At 49.6% G+C, this 21,681-nt stretch overlaps 2 protein-coding genes across 3 annotated transcripts in view; one reads left to right on the top strand and one right to left on the bottom strand.

Moving 5' to 3' along the window:
- Positions 1-19,858, bottom strand: part of SUPT6H (SPT6 homolog, histone chaperone and transcription elongation factor) — a 27,399-nt gene extending 7,541 nt beyond the window's left edge. Inside the window, exons 1-27 of one of the 2 annotated variants that reach the window (XM_030962638.1) lie at positions 19,793-19,858; positions 14,425-14,556; positions 13,821-13,973; positions 13,597-13,667; positions 12,886-13,081; positions 12,136-12,220; positions 11,433-11,706; positions 10,174-10,275; positions 9,813-9,926; positions 9,240-9,329; positions 8,631-8,773; positions 7,858-8,009; positions 7,294-7,392; positions 7,000-7,129; positions 6,747-6,897; positions 6,205-6,359; positions 5,523-5,718; positions 5,174-5,313; positions 4,978-5,095; positions 4,807-4,883; positions 4,550-4,685; positions 4,013-4,150; positions 3,554-3,721; positions 2,802-2,929; positions 1,627-1,834; positions 1,045-1,192; positions 268-410 (exon numbers count right to left, since the gene is read on the bottom strand). In XM_030962638.1, the coding sequence (XP_030818498.1) occupies positions 268-410; positions 1,045-1,192; positions 1,627-1,834; positions 2,802-2,929; positions 3,554-3,721; positions 4,013-4,150; positions 4,550-4,685; positions 4,807-4,883; positions 4,978-5,095; positions 5,174-5,313; positions 5,523-5,718; positions 6,205-6,359; positions 6,747-6,897; positions 7,000-7,129; positions 7,294-7,392; positions 7,858-8,009; positions 8,631-8,773; positions 9,240-9,329; positions 9,813-9,926; positions 10,174-10,275; positions 11,433-11,706; positions 12,136-12,220; positions 12,886-13,081; positions 13,597-13,667; positions 13,821-13,973; positions 14,425-14,533 (3,624 nt within the window). In that variant the 5' untranslated portion in view covers positions 14,534-14,556; positions 19,793-19,858. Of the gene's footprint in view, positions 1-267; positions 411-1,044; positions 1,193-1,626; positions 1,835-2,801; positions 2,930-3,553; positions 3,722-4,012; positions 4,151-4,549; positions 4,686-4,806; positions 4,884-4,977; positions 5,096-5,173; positions 5,314-5,522; positions 5,719-6,204; positions 6,360-6,746; positions 6,898-6,999; positions 7,130-7,293; positions 7,393-7,857; positions 8,010-8,630; positions 8,774-9,239; positions 9,330-9,812; positions 9,927-10,173; positions 10,276-11,432; positions 11,707-12,135; positions 12,221-12,885; positions 13,082-13,596; positions 13,668-13,820; positions 13,974-14,424; positions 14,557-19,637 lie in introns of both variants that reach the window. The other variant, XM_030962639.1, reaches the window with a different exon arrangement.
- On the top strand, positions 19,811-21,681 carry SDF2 (stromal cell derived factor 2). The gene is given in 4 exon segments (XM_030962972.1): positions 19,811-19,946; positions 19,949-20,083; positions 20,175-20,371; positions 20,882-21,681. Coding segments are annotated over 4 exon segments (756 nt in total). The 3' UTR covers positions 21,170-21,681.

Below are 21,681 nucleotides of genomic sequence, written 5' to 3'. Positions count from 1 at the left end.
TCTATATCTGCAAAGAACTGATCAGCTTAGCCTCAGGTCCATTTCACTCTAAAAGCCATAATGCAGCCACAAAAGACCTGTCAAATCTATACTGAAGCAATTAGTCAGAAGTGCAACAGATTTTATTTACAGCCAAAGGCCACATCAGATTGGGATCCTGGGGCACTGCGGACACAATCTTGGCTCTGATTCCTTGTGTCCCAAGAACCCTACACAACACTCCTGCTGATAGCAGCCCCCTGAGAAAGGCAGGAGAAGCAGCCCCACCTCACTGAGCTCTGGGAAGTTGTCCTGCTGGCAGAAGGGGCACTGCCAAAGGCCAGTTTCATCATTCCGTATCGCCTGGTCGTAGCTCTCTCCCTGTGGCCGCCTGTGGGCAATCCCAGTCACATTGCAGATGATCATTTTTCCTGTGGGGTGATGGGAGAGGGGAAGGAAAGAATGAAAATCTGCAGAGCTGGGCTGTTCCCTCCATCTAAGGTTGTTATCCATGCATGAAGGTGTTAGGAGGTCACCCAAGTATTTGAAAAGCTGCTTCACACTCCACCACAGCACTGTCCCAGCATCACGCTTGTCACACACACATTTTATGAAAAATTCTTTCCTTAGGATTTTTTCTCCTGAGAAGCTGAGAGGCCTCAGGAACAAAATGTAAACAATGGTTATCTGCTGCTGTGGAATGCAACAGGTGGATCTGTGATTGGTCTCATATGGTTATTTCTAATTAATGGCCAATCACAGTCCAGCTGTCCGGACTGTCTCAGTCAGTCACAAGCCTTTGTTATCATTCCTTTTCTATTCTTAGCTAACCTTCTGATGAAATCCTTTCTTCTATTCTTTTAGTATAGTTTTAATATAATATATATATAATAAAATAATAAATCAAGCCTTCTGAATCATGGGGTCAACATTCTCATCTCTTCCCTCATCCTAAGACCCCTGTGAACACCATCACACAGACTCACTAAGATCCCTTTGCCCAACCTTCACACATTCTGTGTCAACTCAGGAGGACAGAAAGCAGGGATGTGAACAGGGATGTACCTATGTAAAATGTCTCTGGAGTTTCTTTGGTCAGCATATTGAAGACCTCCTCTGTGTTGGGAGAGCGGTAGGGGGTTCTCAGGTCCTTGTATCTGCAGCTTAGCTCAGCTCGAATGTCATACAAAGTGATGTGCTTGTCACCATAGCCCTGTGTGGGATTCAGAGGTTATAAAGGCATGAGCAGCAGGAAGAAGGTCAGTAAGGAATCCAGGGTAAGTTTTGGAAGAATTCAAGCAATTTATGAAATAGCAAATTTAAAAAAAGGGGAATGCAGCAGGTACCAACAAATGGTGAAACTCAGTCACAGGATATTGAGGTCAAAATGACAAACATATTTAGAAAAAAATTCAGGGAGAAGAGCTTAAATGGTTAATTACTGTTCCCTGCCCCAAGTGTACTTTCTGCAAGCATTTACTGCATGCCATTGTCAGACACTGACTGCTCATTGTGGCCATTTATACATTTTACGACAGCACAGCTAATGCCCAGCTCCCAAAAAGGATAAAGCTATAAAACATGAGAATCTCAGCTGGGCAGCAGAGCTTCCCCTCTGTTTCTCAGCATCAGGAACCCCCAGTGCACCTGTCTTTCCAGTTCTTCAGCAAAGGCATCGAGATCCAGGTCCTTCAGGCGCTCGGGGTTTTCCAGGATCTCCTCCAGAGCTCCTGCAGGATTTGCATCCTCAGCTGACTCATCGTATTCCAGGGCATCCACTGCCATTTTCCTGGCCCATTCATAGGTTTCAGGATGGACCCTAGAGCCATCTAAGACTTCAATGTAGGAATCAGTGCTGAAACAAAACCAACGCTCAGATCAGGGCTCTGAGCTGTTCCTGCAGCTCAGTGATCAAGCACATTGTTGAGCACCACTGCTGCCCTCCATGGAACAAAGTACTCCAAAAAGGACACTGAATTATTCATTGCTAAACCAACAGGAGCCAAGGCAAGACCTGGCAAACTCCAGTCTGCAGTTCCAAAGACACAGCCAGGTATTTTGGATGCGGGGTGGATTTGATCCCTGCACACTGCAGCTGCTCTATGAGCACACAGCTCTCTGCAGTTTCTCTCCTCACACAAATTCAGTGTTGCCAATGAGCTGTTTGGATGGGCTGCACTTTGCCCTCAGCATCTCTGGGATTTGTATCCTGCAAGAATCAAGGGATCTAGAAGGGTTGGATCACTCAGTGTAGGGATTCAGCCAGGTGTTCTTTCTCACATTGCTTTTCAAAGGCAAAAACCCCGGAGAAAGCGTGGGTTTCTAGCCAGAAACAAAGTTACAGCTGTCCTCAAAACACGTCTTGTGCAGTTACCAGTAACTTAATGCTCTATAAACTTCCCAGCATTGCTACTGGTTTAAGAGGAAGCCAAATTGCTGAGTTGTTTCTCAAGTTTGAAACTTTAGAAAAATACAATACTGTTGGAAGGACCAGGCAGAAACTAAGCTCAAGTGCCCATGGGTTACTGGTGACTCCATGACAACTATTTTAGGGAACAATTGGTTTTAGTTTAGTTCCTCTTGACCACAAGGAGTCCTTCACACCAGAACAAGCCATATAATTAATTTTCTGCAGTTCACACGGCTGCTGTGCAAGTTTAGCTGCCTGTAAGAATCAGATTAATAACCAGCAATACCCGAACTTGGCCAAAAGTCAGAGGGGCCACACAGAACTCTGGGGAACACTGACTCAGGGAAGGTCACTGTGCCACCCTGTCACTTACACTGACCCCACAGGACATCAAATACAACCCAATACCCACCTATCACCCAGTGATGCTGTGTCAATTTTGATGAAGCCAGCACAGTTGATAAACACTTTGGGTCCCATGTGACACATCGTAACCAGCTGGGTCCTGTTCTCCAGACGGGTGTTGTTTTGTTTTAAGATCTGCAGAGAGAGGCAAGAATAAAAACTTTGAGAGAGGCAAGAGTATAAACCCTGCTATTCAAACATAAGATTGCCCACAGAGGTTGTGGACTTCCTCTCCCTGCAATTGTTCAAGGCCAGGCTGGATGGGGCTCTGAATAACCTGCTTTAGTGGAAGGTGTCTGTGGCCATGGCCAGGGGTTGGAATTAGAAGATCTTTAAGGTCCCTTCCAACCCAAATTGTTTTTGTCTGGGAAAAAAAAGCACACGATTCACACTGCAGTGTTTAAAGCATCTGACACAAGCCCATGACAGCTCTTAAGCTGTTGCTCCCTGCCAGTGTCTCAACATTGTGTGAGAGATGATGATTCCACATCATCACGGCTCCAACTCTCAGGAAAAGCTTTGGCTTCTTGCCTCATGTTTTCTACACTGTGGAGGTGTCTTGACACTCTGACAGCACATCCATTCCTGTGGGTTTGGGAGCTGGCTGGGATTGATGGATCTGCTGAGCTGTTTGTGCTTCTCAAGGACACAAGTCCACGTGGTAGCTTCAGGGCAAGGCACAGCGAGGTAAAAACACATCAACAGAGCTGTCAGCTGGTGATGTGCTGCTTTTGCAGGCAGGCCCAGAAGCCTCCTTACCTTCAGCAGGTGAGTGCCTTTGCGTGGTCCCAGGCCACACACGTACTGCAGCAGAGCCTGGCTGTGGGGGTGAGCAATGGCTCTGTTCACATCCACCCCCACCTCGTTCACACGGTTGATGAATTCGCAGTAGAGCGCGTTCAGCAGCTCCTCCTTCACCACGTGCTCCTGGCAGAGAGAAGAGGTGTTAGCCCTGGAAAAGATGGCTCTGTGCAACCCTCTGCCACGAGCCAAACACAACACACTGGCACCCAGGAGCTGTGTTGCACCTCAACTACCCCTGAGAACAGCCTAAAGGCTTATGAGAAAGAAGCAAAAAAAAAAAGGAAGGTGCTGTGTAGCCTGAATATGGCACAGAACTTGCACAAGTTTAACCTGGAAACCTTTTCTTTGAAAGCAAACCCTCACAGGCTGCTTTCTCTTGCAGAGAAGGATCTTTCTTGCCCAAAGAAAATTTACCTGCAGAGGGTGGAGTTTCAGGCAGAGAATATCCTCATCAGAGCTGCAGACCTGGGCAAACTCAATGAGGGGGTCCTGGATGCGGCGAGCGAGGGACACGGCCTGGCGCAGCAGAGGGGGGTAATCCCGGAATTCATTCTGCAACAGGACACAGAACCAGGGAAAACCCTCGTGGTGCTTCCACACTTTGTACCACAAACAGCAAAGACACATCAGACAGGGACTGCAGCAAGGAAGCACTTGGTGCTCATAGCAAAGAAAGCTGAGGTCAAAGGGTCCCAGGAGCTCTTATGCAATTAGTAATGGAACAATCTCACTAATTTCCAACTACATCAATATCCACTTTGTGCATCTGCTGGTGCTGATCTCTTCAGGGAAGCCTAAGATGTTTTGCCTTGATCCAAAGATCAGTACGTGACTGTCCAGATGGATCACATGAGACAGAGGATGATGCAAGGCCAGCACAACAAATGGAGGATGACACAGCACGAATGAGCAACAGACTAAGGGAGGGACTAAGAGTAGCAGAAGGTTCACCTCAGACTTCTTGCTGTTCATGTAGAGGATGGCCAGTTCATTGTCCACCAGCTCCACTCCGATTGAGGACAGCTGCTGCCCTTGGTCCAGCTCATGAACAATTCTCTTTACATCCTCCATCAGCATCTGAGCATCCCTAGGGAGACACAACCAAGGGGACTGAGGGGAGAGCATAGAGCTGGGTCCTGGAAACAGTGAAATGTAAGGAAAGGACTGCAAAGAGACTACAGGCAAGTGGAAGCAGCACAAAGACTGACCTGTTCTCGCCTGCAATTGTCACCACGTGAGGCTTCTTGTTCAGGAGGAATTTTTTCAATGTTTCAATATCCTGGGCCTGGAAAGGAAAGTAGAAAATCAGTAGAACAGCTAGAAGGTTTCTGTTCTGAACTACCTACATTCATCTCAGTGACAGCTGCACCAAGGCTCACCTTCTTTTCCCTCTCCTCCTCACGCCAGGCATTCCTTCTCTTTGTGAAATGTGGCAGTCGGAGGAAATCTGTCACCTCACCCTCTCCATTAACGAGGGCACAAAACACAGGGTGGTCCCTGTCAAACAGAGATCACTCAGACATGGAGGACTGCTAAAGCTGGACATGCACCCAGACACCATTCCCTCCCTCCTACCTGGCTGATGAAAAGGCAATGCCCAGCACCCGGATCCCCTTCCCTTGGTTCTCATCCATGAAATCATCGTCTTCCTCCACCTGTTGATCTGGCCTGTATGCAGCAACCTTCAGCCAGTTGTACAGTTTGCGGCTGCAAGCCTGGGAAAGCAGAGAAAGGACAAAGAGGAGTGAGAAAATCCACTGCATGGGCCTTGGCATGCATAACCCTCCTCTGGAGAAGAAGCTGAACCAGACTCACTCCCTGCCCCCTCCTCCTCCCCAAGAACTTGTGTATGAGCTGTCAGCAGCTATCCCCAGAACCCTGCAGGGCTGCCAGTGTTTGTAAGCCCAGCTCTGCCTCATCTCACCTTGAGGACATACTCCTTGGCCTCCACTAAGAGCTTGTTCTTTAATTCTTTGGCCATCTGCACGTAGAGGAACTGGTTGAGGGAGCGCTCGATGGCCATGGTGCGCTGCCGGTTCCACTCCTGCACCTGGTGACTGAACTCATCCCGGTAATAAAACTGCTTGATTTCCTCAAAGTATGTCTGGTCACTGCCATAACTGCAGGAAAGGAGAAGAGGAGATACAGAAAGGCTCCAGGCACCTGCATAGACCTATCACTGGCAGATTGCTGCACACCTCAGATTCAGGTAGCTGCTTGGAAAAACTAGGGAAGAGCCAACCCTCCCATCCAACCCTGCTTTAGCTACTGAAGCAAGGCTTCAGCACCACAGATCACAGCCATACTACACAGTGTGGCCACTCAGATGTGCAGGGAAGGAACTAAGTTGGTTGGGAAACAAGCATCATCTTCTGCAAAAATCCCAAGGTTTCAGAGTTTGCTTTCAAGTGAGTAAGACAGATGTCTGCTGAAGTTCTCAACAAGGTGACAAAAAAAGCAAGACCCTGAGAGGCTGCTTCACTTTGAGGTGCAGAAGACTACCAGGCCATGACTTTCAGAAGTAATTTGGGTTACAGAGGTGCTCAAAGAGCACTGCATGAATGAGCTCTGCCAAGTCAGGGATGGCACAGTCAGTGGGAACTCACCCCTCCACTCCTTTCATGTCAATGCTGATATCTATGGTGAGCAGTGCCTCATCCTCTGCCAGGCTCATTTTCAGGAATTGGTCATCTCTCAGCTCCTTCACAGGCTTGTTCTTCATGTATTTAAAGGAATAGGCATAGTGGGCTTCATCAATATCCTGGGAAAGAGGAGAGACAGTCAGCATGCACACAGGGCATTCAAGAAGAAAGATCCTTCTGTATGCCACAGCAGACAATGGTTTTTATTCAATACCCCCTCAGCCCCATGCCTGCCCCAGTCTGCATTTCCTTCCCCAGCAGGACACAGTGGAATTGCTTCCCAGTCCCAGAGAAACAGAGACTGTTTCAATAATTGAAGGCAACATCCCATCTGGTAAAATGCTGAGACTAAAAATGCAGCACACTGCTGAGCTGGGCTCTGCAACAGCCCAGCTCAGTGCTGCTCTGAGATTTATTCAGAGTTGCCACTGACATAGAACAAGCATTTGTATGTTATTTAGATCCTTCCCTGAACTGACCCACAGAGTCAGAGCTCCCTTCCTTACCTTCTTCCCCTTTTTGGTTGGTGTAATGTTGATTTTAGCTCGTTCTTGGAAAGTCTGTCTCAGGACCTGTCTGACCAGGGGCTCCCTGGCGATCTGCAAAGCCACCATGTACCGAGCTCCTTCCAGCACTGCTTCTGGGCTTGGGAATTGACTGCAGGCAAAAAAGCAACATGAAGCCTTAGAAGAATGTCCCCAGATCCCCTCACTTGTGTTACACTCACAGTAACTCCACAGAGGACCCCCCCACACTGACCTACACACATAATCCTTGGCCAGCTCCAGGGGCTCTGCAGGGAACTGCTCTGTCTCATGACGCTGGTAACTGTCTCGGAGATTCTCTCCAAACTGCTCAGGTGTCAGACCAAATTTCTTAGCCAAGCCATCTGGTAAAAGAAAAAAAAAACTAAACAAAAAGCAATGAGGACATGGGTATTGTAGCTAACAGTGAGCAAAACTACCAATCTTCCTTCCACAGGTGAGTCACAGCACCCTGCAGAGCATGTGGGCCAGGCCACTGCACGCTCAGCAGGACAGAGCAGAGCCTTACCCAGCCCAGCTGCCTGGCAGATGGTGTACATATCCCTTCGGGAAGCCTGCTTCAGCTCAGGCCCCTTCTGCTCATCATCCTCTGCATCCTCCCCTTCACCTGCAGGAAGGATACATTAGAGAGGCATCCAGACAGCTGGAGCATGTCAGAAGCACAATAAAGAGATGAAACACAACCTACACTGTGCAACAGAGCCCCTAAATCCCACAAAGGCATCTCAAAGGTAACAGTGGCCTTAAAATTATTGAGGGTTGGAAAAACACTATCTTCAGTGTCACTCTTGCAGTTTTAATAGGAGTATCTCTGGGTTGCACGTTAGAACACACATCAAGTTTGCTGACGCCACCCCTGCCACAAGGGGTGGCATTCATATTCCACCAGAAAGCACCTTGTGTGGCAAACCTTAAACATTTTCAAAGGTGCCTGAAAGACCTGGAACTAACTTGAGACAGAATGACCAGCAGAGATGCATTATGCATTTCACTAAACTTTCCTCCTATTCTTTCAAACCAGGATTTTCAAGCAGCCCACAAGGAGAAAACTATCAAATGTGGGGAGACAAACCTTCCTCTTCTTCACCATCCTCCCGGATACGCTTTTGTTTTTTGCGAGCAGCCTTGGCAGCATTCTGCATCTTGGGGATGTCTCTGCCATAGTACAGCAGGAAGTGATTGTACACGTCCTTCAGCTCGTCCATGGACTGCACGTCCTTCAGCCTACAGAAAGCCAGCATGTTACACCCTGCCTGCAGCTAGGTCATGCTCAGAACACTCAAAGAACCTGCTCTGACTCAGGTCAGGCAGAGGAAGAGACCTTGGATTCATCTCCCAAAAGAATTTCAAGTATTTCTCATTATTGGCTTTGTGGGTGCTCTGCAGTGGCCTGCTATTGTCATATTTTCTGAAAAATTTCTTGGCCAGGATTTCTTCTCCTGGGAAGCTAGGAAGCTTCAGCTTCTCTATGTTTTATTCTTCTGGAATGTGATTTGGAGAATTATTTACTCAACATGTGAATTGTTTTTAATTAAAGACTAATCACAGCCAGCTGTGTCGGACTCTGTCACGAGATTTTATTTTTCATTCTTGTGTAGCCTTCTGATGTCTCCTTTCTCTTTCTTTAGTATAGTTTTAGTATATAATTTTCTTTTAATATGTATCATAAAATAATAAATCAACCTTCTAAGAACTTGAAGTCAATTCTCATCTCTCACCTCACCCTAAGACCCACAACACCACAACAATTAATAACCACAGTGGCCAGAGTGCCTGGGCTGTTTGGGGAAATCAAGGGACATTTTAAGGAATTTTGGAATGAACGTAGGAGTCTTGGCACCCTACCTCTCCATGTCAGTAGTATCCAGGGCCCTTATTCCATCAGCCAAGGGCTTGTCTGGGTCAGCAGAGATCTGCTCATACTGGTAGGCCTGCATCTTCTCAAACAGTCGAGTCAGGTTCTGCTTGCGGATCTTCAGCTGGGTCCACTGACACAGGAGCAAAAGAATTCCAGTGAAACACCCCATTGCAGTGTGTTACCTCTCTCCTCCCTCCCCAAACAGGGACTTCCAGGATTTTGGGATGTTTGACCATCTAAAAATGGTCGTTAAAATCTTCATCCACAGCCAAAGGCAAATGTGACATGGGGCAGGTCTCATCTCAGAGATGTGTTATAATAATAGAAAAAAACAAAATTCAGGTTTGGAACTGACGGTAGAGAAGCAACCTGCACAGCTGGTAGGAAATGTCACCACAGAACAGGAACTCAGTGAAGGAGAAGGATTTTTTTGAATCCTATTTTGTCAGATATTCCTTTACCAGCATACAACAGCAAAAATGCAAAAAAACACAGGTAAAACCCCCCAAACATGGCCAAAAGAAACTGCTGAAAGTATCAGGCTAGGTAGGAGGACAAATGTTGATGGGAGGACCAGAAATGAAAGTATTTCTCACCTTCTCATCCCACTGCCAGACCCTCCACAGGTCATTGATGTGCAGCTCTGGCTCCACATACTCCTTTCTGTAGAAGGCGATGAATGGGACCTGGGGCAGAAATGACACTCATCAGCCCTGAACAGGAGACTGGGCTGTTCCTGGTAGCCAGGAGCCCAGACAGAGCTCCTGCTCCATGTGGGACAACAAACTAATGAGGCAGCTCTTACTCCACCAAAGAATACCTCACACAGGCCAAAAAACTTCTGCAACATCAGGGAACACCTCAGAGAACAGATTGGACGGACCAAGCAAGGCTCAAGAGAAATTCCCCTACCTCATTCAGCCTCAATTGGTCCACAATCAGGGAAAGACAATGACAGCAGCTCTGTCAAACAGGCCTTAAAAACCTGCATTGCCACAGCTCACATAAAATGAGTTGCAGTTCCCAATGGAGCATCATTTCATCCCAGGAGAGGCAACCAGGGATGGTATCTCAGCCCCTTCTGTGAGCCCTAAATGTTTCCAGCAGCCCTGCTAATCGTGTCAAGAAAAGGAGATGGACTTTGGTAATGATGAAAAGTTGCAAATTACCTCAAAATGCTGATTTCTCATGAAATTTAGGGCTTCTTTAATCTTCTGGATGGTGCTGGGCCCCTTGCGGCCAAAGCTGCTGGCTTGCCCACGGTCAAGGTAGTCAGAAGTTTCCTGAAAAGGAAACACATTGTGCTCACTCTGCTCCTGAGCTGAACCCCTAAAAGAGAAGCCCCAGGTTAAGGCTGAGAAATTGTGGTTCTTTCAACTTTTTTGGTTCCTTTTTGCTCTGTTTTGTGGATGCAAAAACGAAGACACACACACGTCAAATGACCTGCTCAAAACTAGAAATGAAGGTGGGATTGGGCACCACATTCCTATCAGCAGAGCCCTGGAACAAGTCCCAGGCACAGTCCTTTACCTGCAAGGAGATGGTGGGAGTTGCAAAGGCATTCCTATAAATCCAGTCAGCTTCTTCCTCCAGCTCATCATCTTCAGCACTCTTCACTGGGATGGATCTCAGCTGGGAAGAGACAACACCATGAGCACAGGCACGTGCAACACCAGGGCTTGCACTGCCATGTTTCCAAGAAGCCTGGAAATTACTGTTTTGAGCTACAGGTTACCTCTGGGGACCCCCACCTATGGGGTGCCAAGGATATCACTTCAATGCCTGCACCTTCTGAGCACACAGGAAACTGCATCAGCTTTACACTAGATAAAGGCAGCTACAATCCTGTCAAAGGCTTGTGGAAAGGCCTGCAATGGTGCAAAGTCTGCTGTGAAAATCAAGTGAGGATAGCTCCATTTCCCACCAGACACCCAAATTTTCTGCAGTTACATCCTCTGCTCCAATCTGTGCCTTGCTACCACTTTTGTTGCTGCAGCCACAGAGTAACAAAAGATAAAGCAGCTCCAAAGCCTCTCTGGGCACTCAGTCTCAGCCACTTCTCTTTCAGAGGAGCTGTTCCAATCACCACTGACATCCATGAGGGTGACAATGTGTGTGAACAGGCCACCTAAAGCCACCATCACAGACAGCATTTCCTTCTGTGGCACAGACTGGCATGGGGAAAAAAGGTCCTCTGGAAAACTGGCAGCTTCACACATCCCATTTCAGAGAAGGGTAATAAACCTCTGCACAGAATTACACTAATATACACTAAAGGGAGATGGATTTCTCAGTGAAAATCTGAATATAGTGTAAAATTAAGACAAAAACATGAGACACCAGAAGGATTCCTCACAGCACAAACAGAACCTTGTACTGACAGCAGCGTAAGTCTCGTCACCTTGAGTAAAGTTATGTGTTGGCTGGCATACAGGTAAGCCAGAAACCTTCCCATGTCTTCTCTGGCACTGCATCTAGCTCTCCATATATCCAGCTCAAGGGATGCCTACCATCACTCAGCACAAAGCCATCTCAGCAGAGCCCAAGCCCTGCACTTCAGCAGTGCAACACTGGCACCCAGTGGCCACAGAGAAGCTGTGACTGGAGCTAAACCCAGATTCACACAGGTACAACAGCTCCCATGCTACCGATACTTCTGAATGCAGTTTTAACCTGTACATTTGACAGGTAAGGTCACCAAAGCAGGAAAAAGATATTCCAAAATCCATCCAGCAGCTTGCCAGCTTGCAGGTCCCAAGCCTGGGAGCCAAAATGCTTTTCTGCCTCACCTGGAACCTCTCGGGCATGTCTGTCATGCGGATCTCGTTGTCCTGGTCTGTGAGGTGGCTGCTCTCCAGCTCACTGGGCTCGTACATCTCGAAGATGCTGCGGCGGCTGACGCGTTTCTTGGCCGCCTTCTTGGGCCGCACGCGCGTCTCCCCTTCCGCCTCCTCATCCTCGTACTCGTACTCCTCCTCCATCTCCTCGTCATACTCGTTGTACTTCTCAAACTCATCGTAGTCAAAGTCCACGCCAAAGATTTCCTGGGCTTCCTGCAAAGCACTGGAAAGCAAAAAAAAAAAAAAAACCAAAACAAACCTGTTGTTCAGCCCCACAGTGCACAGAACAGTTCAAAGAATATCTTGACAGCAACACAGAGTCTAAGCTTTAGTTTTCCACCCAGGCTAAAAAATCATGGACAAGTACTCCATGATTAGAGTTTTAACTCTGAGCTTTACTGCAAATATTTCTCTTAAGGGCCTGGTTTTGGTATCCCTTTAAAAAAAAATCTAGGGGAAAAAGGAAAAAAAGGAAGGAGCCACACATTTCAGAAATCACACACTAAAAGCTCTGTGTCTAAATTTACCAGTTTTTTTCTGGGAAAAAGACCAGCAGTACCCAACCACAAGCTGAATCACTCTGCAGTTGCAAGATCCAAATAAGTTGAGCACTATTTTCAAGGCTCCAGGCCAACTTCCAATCAATACTTACGCATCTGTGTATCCTGGAAGCTTCTTTCTCCATTTTGGCTTCTTCAGAGGTTGTCCATCATCATCCACAATGAAGTCATCAATGTCTGGACATTGAGAAACAATTCAGTGGTCAGGAAACTCACATATAGAACTGGTAGCTCTGACAAAGCTCAGCCAGTGCAACTATGAGCCTCCATCACAGCCTTAGGCTGCTGCTGCCTGTCAGACTGCCCAGCTCCCCACAGCATCTCCTACAGCAACCTCACACAGTCCAGGAGCCTGAACCACAGTAACAAGCTGGAACAAACTTCCATCTGAGTTGCAGCTCAGTGCACTGAAAATACAGTCAGGAAAGGCCTGGCTGCTTTGGACAGTAGAAAGAGTTCTTGAAACTCTTTTTGGTAAGGTAGCAGCAGGGAGAGGCTGATGCTGAAGAGAGGTAGGGCAGGCATGCACTGTGCTATGAGGCACTAAACAGTGCCTTGAGTGCCTTCCTCTGAAGCATTTTCATTTCTGAGGCAGCTTAGGGGAGGTGCTCAAGACCTCAGCACATATAATGTGCTCCTGCACAAAGTGGTTCAGACAGACAAACTAAACCTGTCATCCAGAAATGTTTAATTCTGAGGACTGTACTAATCAGAACAATAAGAGCTTCACCATGACAGGGTCACAGTCTTTTGGATACTTCCAATTCAGAGAAAGTCTGAACTTTGTTCCTGTGCTTTAATCCTAGGACAAACACTGGATGTAACTGACCATCCACACTCACCAGATTCATCTTCCTCCTCCTCTTCTTCCTCTTCCTGTGGAGCAACAGGAGCTTCCACAGCTTCCCCTCCTTCCTCGCCTTCACCATCCTGAAAGATTTCTTCAGCAATGGCTTCCTTCTCGTGTTCTTCCTTTCCATAATCTTCTGCCTCATCGTCCTCATCATCAGACATTTTTCGCACACGCCTGAATTTTTGCTGCAAGGACAATTCCTTGTTAGTTCTCACAAACTCTGGCTCAGCACTGCACTTCCTCTGGAGGCACCTGGGAGGGAGCAGGATGGAGCCCAGGCACACAGGGGAGAGGAGCCACCCCCTTGGGAGCTGTGTCACATGCATGCTGTCACCACCAGTGCTGGCCTGGTTGATGTGACTGCAATGTTTCAGAAAGAGCTTTAGAGCCCGTAACAGCCTGTGCTGACCTTGAGGTTAGCACCACACAGGGATGAAAGATGAGACTGTCCTGAAGAGGTGGAAAGGGAGGAGCACAGCAGACTTTAGGCACCAGAAATAAGTGTTTTGCAAACTCTGGGAAGCCAGGTCCCAGTCGCTTGGGCAGGGACAGATCCTGCTTTATTTAAGCACTCAGCTCTCCCTTTCCAAGAGGGCAGGAGCTGATGTGAGGCACTGTCTGCTCATGCCAGGCTGGAGCCCACCCTCCCCTGTGCTAAAACACCCCACAACATTAACAGCAGCATGAGAACACAACTCACTCTTTTGACTTTAACGCCCAAGTTTTCTTCAATGAGGTCAAAGTCATCATCCTCCAGGCGGTCATCAAAAGCTAGAGAAGATAGCAGAGCCAAGTTACACTCTCCCTTTGCTAATCTGGGAATGCTCTCACCCAAAAGGGTACAGCTCACACAGGCCAGGGCAGAGGGTGTTCTCTGCCAGCATTACCCCATGCCCTGCTAGTAACAACCATCACAAAACTCACTGCGCTTTCTCTTTTTGTGGCCAACGTCATCCTCGGAGTCTCCAGAGTCACTGGCTTCCTCCTCCTCCTCCTCATCGTCATCATCGTTAATGAATCCTTTCAGGTTCCCCTGCTCATCCTGATCATCGAGGTTCAGCTCCTCCTCTTCCTCATCTGGGATGAAGAGCAGCACGTGTTAGACACTTACTGGTTATCCACTGGCACCTGTGCAAGCAGCATCTTCCTCCACACCATCCACACAGAGTTTGAACTGAACACTTTTACTGACACAGAACCCAGCCAGCTGCTCCTGCCAGATCCCCACTTCTTGTCTCGTGCTCTCTCTGCAGAGGGAACAGGTGGAGTGGTCACACTGGGAGAATTCCTCTGCTTTTACCATTTACTATCAAACTGTGCGATTGCAATTCCCACGAGGGTGAAGCAGCGTATTTTTATTGCCAATTATAAATACCACTTGGAGCACTTGGAGGAAGGGAAGCACTCAAACAGCTGAGATTATTGACTACAGATGGCCCTGCTGTTATAGCACAGTTATTGCTCCATCTGCAGAGCCACAGAATGCAGAACAGTACAGCAATGAACATGGACAATTCGGCAAACTCACCATCCTCATCTTCCTCTACAAACTTCTTGGTTACTCTGGGTACAACCTCCCCATCCTGGTTGTATTCCTCCTCTGACTCCTCTGCTTCGCTCTCCACAAAGTCAGACATGGCTGCAACCTCTCAGACAGCAGCTGGGGAAAGAGGAAACATCCCTGGCATCAGCTGAGCAAGCAGAACACAAGCATTTCCCCCTTCAGGTTTTGGAGAGAAGGCAGCTAAAGCAAGAAGGGTTTCAAATTATCTACAGAGGCCCTGAATTACCCAGTGTCCACCTTGCCTGGACATCCCTGTCAGCAGAGATTAGGCAGCAGCCAAGAGCTGCCAGCTCCTGCCAGCCCGTGTCTGGGTGAGGAGGGCAGGGGCTGTCACAGCAGCAGTCGTGGCTCCTGGGGCTGGAACGTGCACACAGCCAGAGCCTCCAGCCCATCCACCCCCTCCCACGCGCTGGGAAGGCTCCCACTGATGCTGCACCATGTCAGGCACACAGCCCAGCTAATTAGGATCTTAATATGATTAATCCTCACTCAGTTAATGAAGCCAGGGTGACCCTGGAAAGGGCCTTGACTGAGCCACGATCACCATCTGTAAGTGACTCTGCAGAGCACACAGAGCAAACTGGCGAGGGGCCTGGGGGTCCTGGGCTGGGACAGGGGGTTTGTGGCTGCCCACAAGCCAGAGCCACAGCCAGGATGTTCCATGCCAGAGGCCTCCATCCAGAGTTGAAGAAGCAACAAGAAAACTACAAAACCAGCGTGTTTTTTACAAAACCAGTGTGTTTTTTATATCCGAACCTTTTGTTTGATGCTTTTCCCAACTGGGATTTCTGCACACAACATAAATCAAGCTTGGCACAAAGGAAAGTGTTTGCCAAGTTCTGTTTCTCTGAGCCTTCCACTTCTGGTGGTTACAAACTCATTGATATTTTTGAAATTTTCAAAGGAAGTTTTTTTTTTAATCTCCCTTTTACATACATCAAAACAACTGAACCTTACAAGAGTCAGCTATGAGGAAAACCAAATGAACTCAAATGGCTGAGAGGATGAAAACGCCAGCCCAGGAAGAAGTACAGGCCTTTGGGAAGGAGCAGTACAAAAAGCAGTTCAGAGGTGTCAGATCTAAAGCCAAAACCTCCATGTTAAATTACATCTGATGTAATTCAACACACAAACACGCACAAACAGCAGAGGAAAAAAAGATGAGGAAAGAATTCCATATGGCAGGGAATGATACCTAAACAAATACACTTTAAAACATTCCCATAATCATTTCCCCACTGCAAACAACCCACTGAAGGAAATCAGTCCCATACAGAACAACCTGATCGAGGCTTAGCCATGACACTTCTCGTGTGCAGGATTTCTTGTTCTGCCCCGAGATCCACACATCTGCTGCACAAACACAACAACTTGGAGAAAATCAGGGACTTAGTGCTCAGTTAGAGTTAAAAGGTCCAAGGCTGATCTTGGATGATCTTTTAAGTCTTAAAATACGAGCAGCTCTGAAGGAACGTGTCATCCATATCTCATTAAAGAAAACCCACAACAAAGATGAGGGGAAGACCTCTGCCAGATTTCAGACACGAGTGGAGAGAGCTGCTCATACTCCTTGGCTGCAGAATATGTGGCTGTGGCCAACTTCTGTGCAGGATGCTCCAGACAAGCAGAAATCACAGCAGGCCAAGGCTACTGCTCTGCATCCAGCCAGGACGTGGCTGCTCTGGTTCAGTGTGGGATCCCCATCCTCAAGAGGACACTTTAGAAGTTAAACACTTGTAATTTAAGCATCCCTCTCAGAAATACCACCTCAGAGGGCAGCACTGATGTGTTAATGTGTGTTCCTGATGCAAATGGCACTGATGAATCATGTGAGCACACATAATACAGAAACAGGGATTATGTTTACCAGCCTGTGTATGAATATTCTGTCAACTTCACACTTTCTCACCAATCCTCCTGCTCCAGGTATTCACCAGGGTGTATTAACATACACAAACCTGCAGGCTGAGTGGCTTTTCCTAGAGCATTTCCAAGTCTAATAACCTCGTTTATCTCCTGCCCATGATCAATACACAAACCCACCTTGTCAAAGCCCAACATCCAATTTCACCATTCTCTGCCAGTGAAGTGTTTAACTCATGATTCCAACTTTCTTCCCCATCACTTGCTCTAAAATTTCTTGGCAATTTTACTCCATGTCAATTCAAATTTATCTGGACACGGGGAACAAACAGTACTCGAGAAAACCATCTTATTTAATGATCCAGCCAAGCAGGTTCCACATGAGCCAACCACCCACAAACCCAGGTGCCTTCAGCTCCAGCAAAATTCACCTCAGGACAGCAGGGATGTCACTTAGCATGGAAAAGAGATACAATATATTAAATCACATATTGATTAAAGGCGCCTCTTCCACCCTCTGTGCCAGGAAGGCTTTAATTTGAAACAACACAAGCCAGGGAAGTGGGCAGAGGTGCAGAGGCAGAACTTGGTGCAGTCACACGGAGAGAGACCCGTGAAGGGTTTAAAGACTCTGGACCAAGGAGTGCTGGGCCAGCCCAGCTGTTCCGATCAGGAGTGTCTGCACTTTGCTCAGCTCAAGGGCACAGTGGCACTGATCTAGAGTCCACAAGCTCCTTTTAACTGGGACCACTGAGTTCTGATCAGGGCAGGACCAAGATGGACATTGGCTGCAGACTCTGTGAGGTGAGGCAGGGCCTTTACAACAAGTGCTGCTTTGTGAGAGCCTGAGGATTTCAGAAATCATTCACACATCCAGTGTGATAAAAAACATGGACACTGGGAATAGAAATGTCCCTCAAGAGCTTCACCTGAGCAGGTATGGGGTGAGAGAAAGCAGAAACATCTGACACTGTCCCAGCTACAGGGACGCCACCTAAGGCAGGAGACCTCAGTGGTGTTCAGAGAATAACCAAGCAGCGTCCTCAGAGCAAGACATATTTATTATTCAGCAATCAACCTCGGGATAGCAGTGTGAATACACAAACCAACAAAGCCAGGTGCTCATCTTGGCTTTAGGACAGCATGGGTGCAGCAAAGACAGCCCTTGACTTCTCCGCAACTACATCAATCCCACATTAACACTTGTTTTGTGGGTTTTTTTTTTTTTGGAGGGGAGAGTGCTTGGGCAGGGATGGTTCGAACCTCTGCCACTTCATGATTCAACTCACAGTCCATTTAGGATCACAGAGATCCAGGGAACCACACTGCAAAGCCACCACAGACCACCAGCTCTCATGGCCACATGTCAATGGGTCAAACCAGAGGATTCAGAAAGCTCTGGGAGAATAAGAGAGATGGGGAACTCAACTCAAAATGGAGAGCCGAAGGAAGCCAAATCTATTAATTTTGTCAATTAAATGCTCGTGAAATTAATTTAAGCACAGTCCAAGTACCTCCACAGAAGTTCAAGACTGACAACAAATGTCTGACGGGAAAAACCCAAATGAACTGCAGATACCTCTGAAGCTCTCAGTGAATTTCTCAGTTAAATCAATATCAATTTTCCTAAAATAAAAAAAAAAAGCAAGCCATGGTTGACCTGGAATGTGTGGATTTAACACCAATAACTAAGCAATGATCTTCAGGCTATGTCCCACCACAGAACTCAGACAAAATCATTTTGGCATCTTTTGATTTGAAGCTTACAAACCTAACAGAAACATCCCTGTGAAGCACTGCAAGGCACTCCCACCATGACAAACTACCCTCACAGGCACCTCAATGCTGAGCTCTCCCTCACAGGCATTTCTGGGTATCCACACGGACTTCTGAGGGCCACTGGGGCCTGCCAGCCCTGACATCAGCAATGTATCACTTCATATTTAGCTTTTACAGCTGTTTTGCAGATTTCTGAAGTCTGCATCTGAACCTGACACTCCCACCCTGCTCAGTGGGAGGAACACAGGGGGAAGTGATGACTGGGGACCAATGATGGGGAAAGTCCAGGCAGCCACCACAGCTCAGGAACTTCCCATACCTGCTTTGTTGGTTCTAACGCTGCTGCAGGTCCCACCACCCCCGATGCTATCAGGTGGCAGCACATCCTGTGGCAGGGTGACACATTTAATAGCACGTTGTGTGAAAAAACGCTTCCGCCTGTTTATTTTAGCCCTGCTGCCTCGTAATTTCCGGCCAGAAACAGAAAACTGATGCTCCCTCCTCGCTTTCTCTGTCCTGCCCATGACTTCATGCACCTGGATCATATCTCCTGTCAGCAAGCTTCTCCCCTAAGGTGAGGACATGAAGGCTCTGCTTGCCCAAAAACCTGCTCTGCTCCTGCCCCTGTGTTTTACAGCGCTCCCTTTTTGGGATGGTCTAACCAGAATTGCCAGGACACAAACTGCCAACCATTTACTCTGCAGCATAACAAGGTTTTCTATTTCATTTTCTCCTCCTTTAATTTCAAAATATCCCTCTTAGGCTCCAATGGGGTGTTGAAGTCGTTTTAAAAGAAACAATTGTTAAGACACCTACTGCTCTTCCCTGAATAGGAAGAGCTGATGTAGAGCCAATTTTGTGATGTTTGTTACCTTCCTCACACCTTCTGCCCTATCTCATCTACCACACTAGCACTCCCACCCGGTGTTATCTATTCCCTGCAACTTCACAGTTTAGTTATCCTCAATAATTTAGGTGTAACCTTCCTTCTCCACATCATTGTATTCAGGGAAAAAAAAAGCAGCAGAGATGACTACGAAACTCCGCAATAACCTCACTCCACTATGAGTGCCAATCAAAGATTTGATACCTTTCAGTCATTTATTAAACTCAAAAGGGCTCTCCCAGGCCCTTGGCTTTTCAGGGAGCACCTCGCAAGAAGTTTGCAAGGCCTAATGCGGAGGTCTGGGAATCACACCGGCGGAGCAGCGATCCGGGAATTACACCCCAGGGAGATCCGGGACCACCAGTGCGGCGAGAAACGAAGGTCAGGCCCTTTTCCCCGCTCCAAGAAAAGCATCCCGACGCTCCCCACGCCATCGCCTCACACCCACAGCTCTCCCCACGCACCGTGCCAGCGCTACCCCGCTGCAGCAGGGGCGGCGGCTGCGGCACCCCCCGCCCCGGCCACCGCCCGGCCTCTGCCCGCCGCCGCCCCGGGAGGCTCCAGCCTCACCCACGGCCACCACCGGGCCGCACCGGGCCCACCGCCGCTGCGCCCCGCACCGGGGCCCGCGGCGCAGCCCGACACCAACCTCGGGCACGTCCCTGCCGCCTCCACCGGGGCTCCGGAGCCGCCGCGGCGCCGGGTCGGGTGACGACACCCGGGCCGGGACAAACGCGGCTTCGCCCTTCCCCCGGTAAGGGACCCCCGTTCACCGCCGCCCTACCGGCCCCGGCGCGGCCTTACCCGAGGGGCCGAGGGAAAATGGAGGCGGCGGCGGCGGCGAGCGCGGGGGCGGAGCGGGCGAGCCGCGACCTCCCCGGCGGGCGGAGCGGCCGCGCTTCCGCTTCCTGCGGGATGGAGGCGGCGCGGCGGCCGCCGGTGCTGCTGCTGCGGCTGCTGCTCCGCTGCTGGCGGCGGCGCTGGGCGCGGAGGGCCGCGGCGACCCCGGGCCCGTCACCTGCGGCTCCGTGGTGAAGCTGCTCAACGTGCGGCACAACGTGCGGCTGCACTCGCACGATGTGCGCTACGGCTCCGGTAACGGGCGCGCCTCCCCCCCGCCCCCCGCCGCGTTCCCCGCGGTGGGCTGAGCTGGGTGCGATTGATGGTGGTTCTCCCTCCTCCGCAGGCAGCGGGCAGCAGTCGGTGACCGGGGTGTCGGCGGCGGATGACGGGAACAGCTACTGGCGGGTGCGGGGCCGCACGGCCGCCGTGTGCCAGCGGGGCACGCCGGTGCGCTGCGGGCAGGCCATCCGCCTCACGCACCTGGGCACCGGCCGCAACCTGCACAGCCACCGCTTCACCTCGCCGCTCTCCGGGAACCAGGTACCAGCCGGGCATCACCAGCCCGCGTCCCCGGGCTTGGTGTGCTTCCCTGAGCGTGATGGGGCTCGCCCTGTCACTCGGCTCTTGACGGGTCCCTTGAGGCCCTGCTGGGTTGCTCCTGTCCCTGCCCATCCCGCCTGGGGTCCCCTCGTCCCCCATGTTACTGCCAGCCCCACTTTATTCCCCAGTCAGTCTCCTAGGTTCTCCCAGCCAGATCCCTCATATGTCTACTAGCATTTCCTAATTCTTGGCCCCAGATGTGTCCCCCGTGTCCCCACCGATATCACCTTGTTCCCCAGTTCACACTGGGTTCCTACCAGCACTGCCTTGTTCCCTGGTCCCAGCTGGGTCCCTGCCAGTCCCATCTTATTCCCAACTCCCTCCCAACTCCCCAGTGCCCTGCTGGTGCCTGAATCCCAACCAGAACCGCAATCACAACCAGATCCCTCTGCCCACCTCCCCCTTGCATTTTTTCATCCCGGCCCCAAACAAGCTGTTCTTCACCCCCAGGAGGTGAGTGCATTCGGGGAGGCTGGCGAGGGTGACTACCTGGACGACTGGACCGTGGTGTGCAGTGGCACCTACTGGGCACGGGAGGACGAGGTGCGCTTCCAGCACACCTCCACCGACGTCTTCCTCTCGGTGACGGGCGAGCAGTACGGGCGGCCCATCCACGGGCAGAAGGAGGTGCACGGCATGGCCGCCTCCAGCCAGAATAACTACTGGAAGGTGATGGAGGGCATCTTCATGCAGCCCAGCGAGGCGTTCCAAGTGGAGCAGTACCATGCCGAGTTGTGAGGGACGGACAGACTGATGCTGAGCTTCTGGGCGCTGCCCTGCTGTGTTTGGGACTGCTGAGGCCAGGGGATGGCTCCTGTCCCCACCCAGGGTTGACACACACCACTGACACAGGGCCCCAGCACAAAGCAGGTCCCAATGTCCTGAATTCAAAGTGGAGCAGATGCCATTGTCCCAAATCTGACACTAAACAGGCCCCAGCTGACCCAAAGCAGCTCCCAACATCGTAAAACCACTACAGAGCAGATCCCAGACCTGAGCCACAACAGAGACAAACATCCTAGATCGGCACAAAGCAGGTCCAAACATCCCAAATTAGCACAAAGCCAAGCCCAACATCCAGACTTGACCCAAAACATTCCCAAGCTCCCATCCTGTCCCTTTGCAGCCCATACTGTCCAAGGACCTTGCCCTTAAAGGACTGTTGTCCCTGGGAGCTGTACCTCTTGCTGTACCCCAAACTGTTCCTCATGCCCTGCAAGGACCTGGGGCCATAAAAGTGCTGAACTCTG

This window comes from Camarhynchus parvulus, chromosome 19, assembly GCF_901933205.1.
Source record: "Camarhynchus parvulus chromosome 19, STF_HiC, whole genome shotgun sequence".
Lineage (NCBI taxonomy): Eukaryota > Metazoa > Chordata > Aves > Passeriformes > Thraupidae > Camarhynchus > Camarhynchus parvulus.
This window is presented reverse-complemented; position numbering and strand designations above follow the sequence as displayed.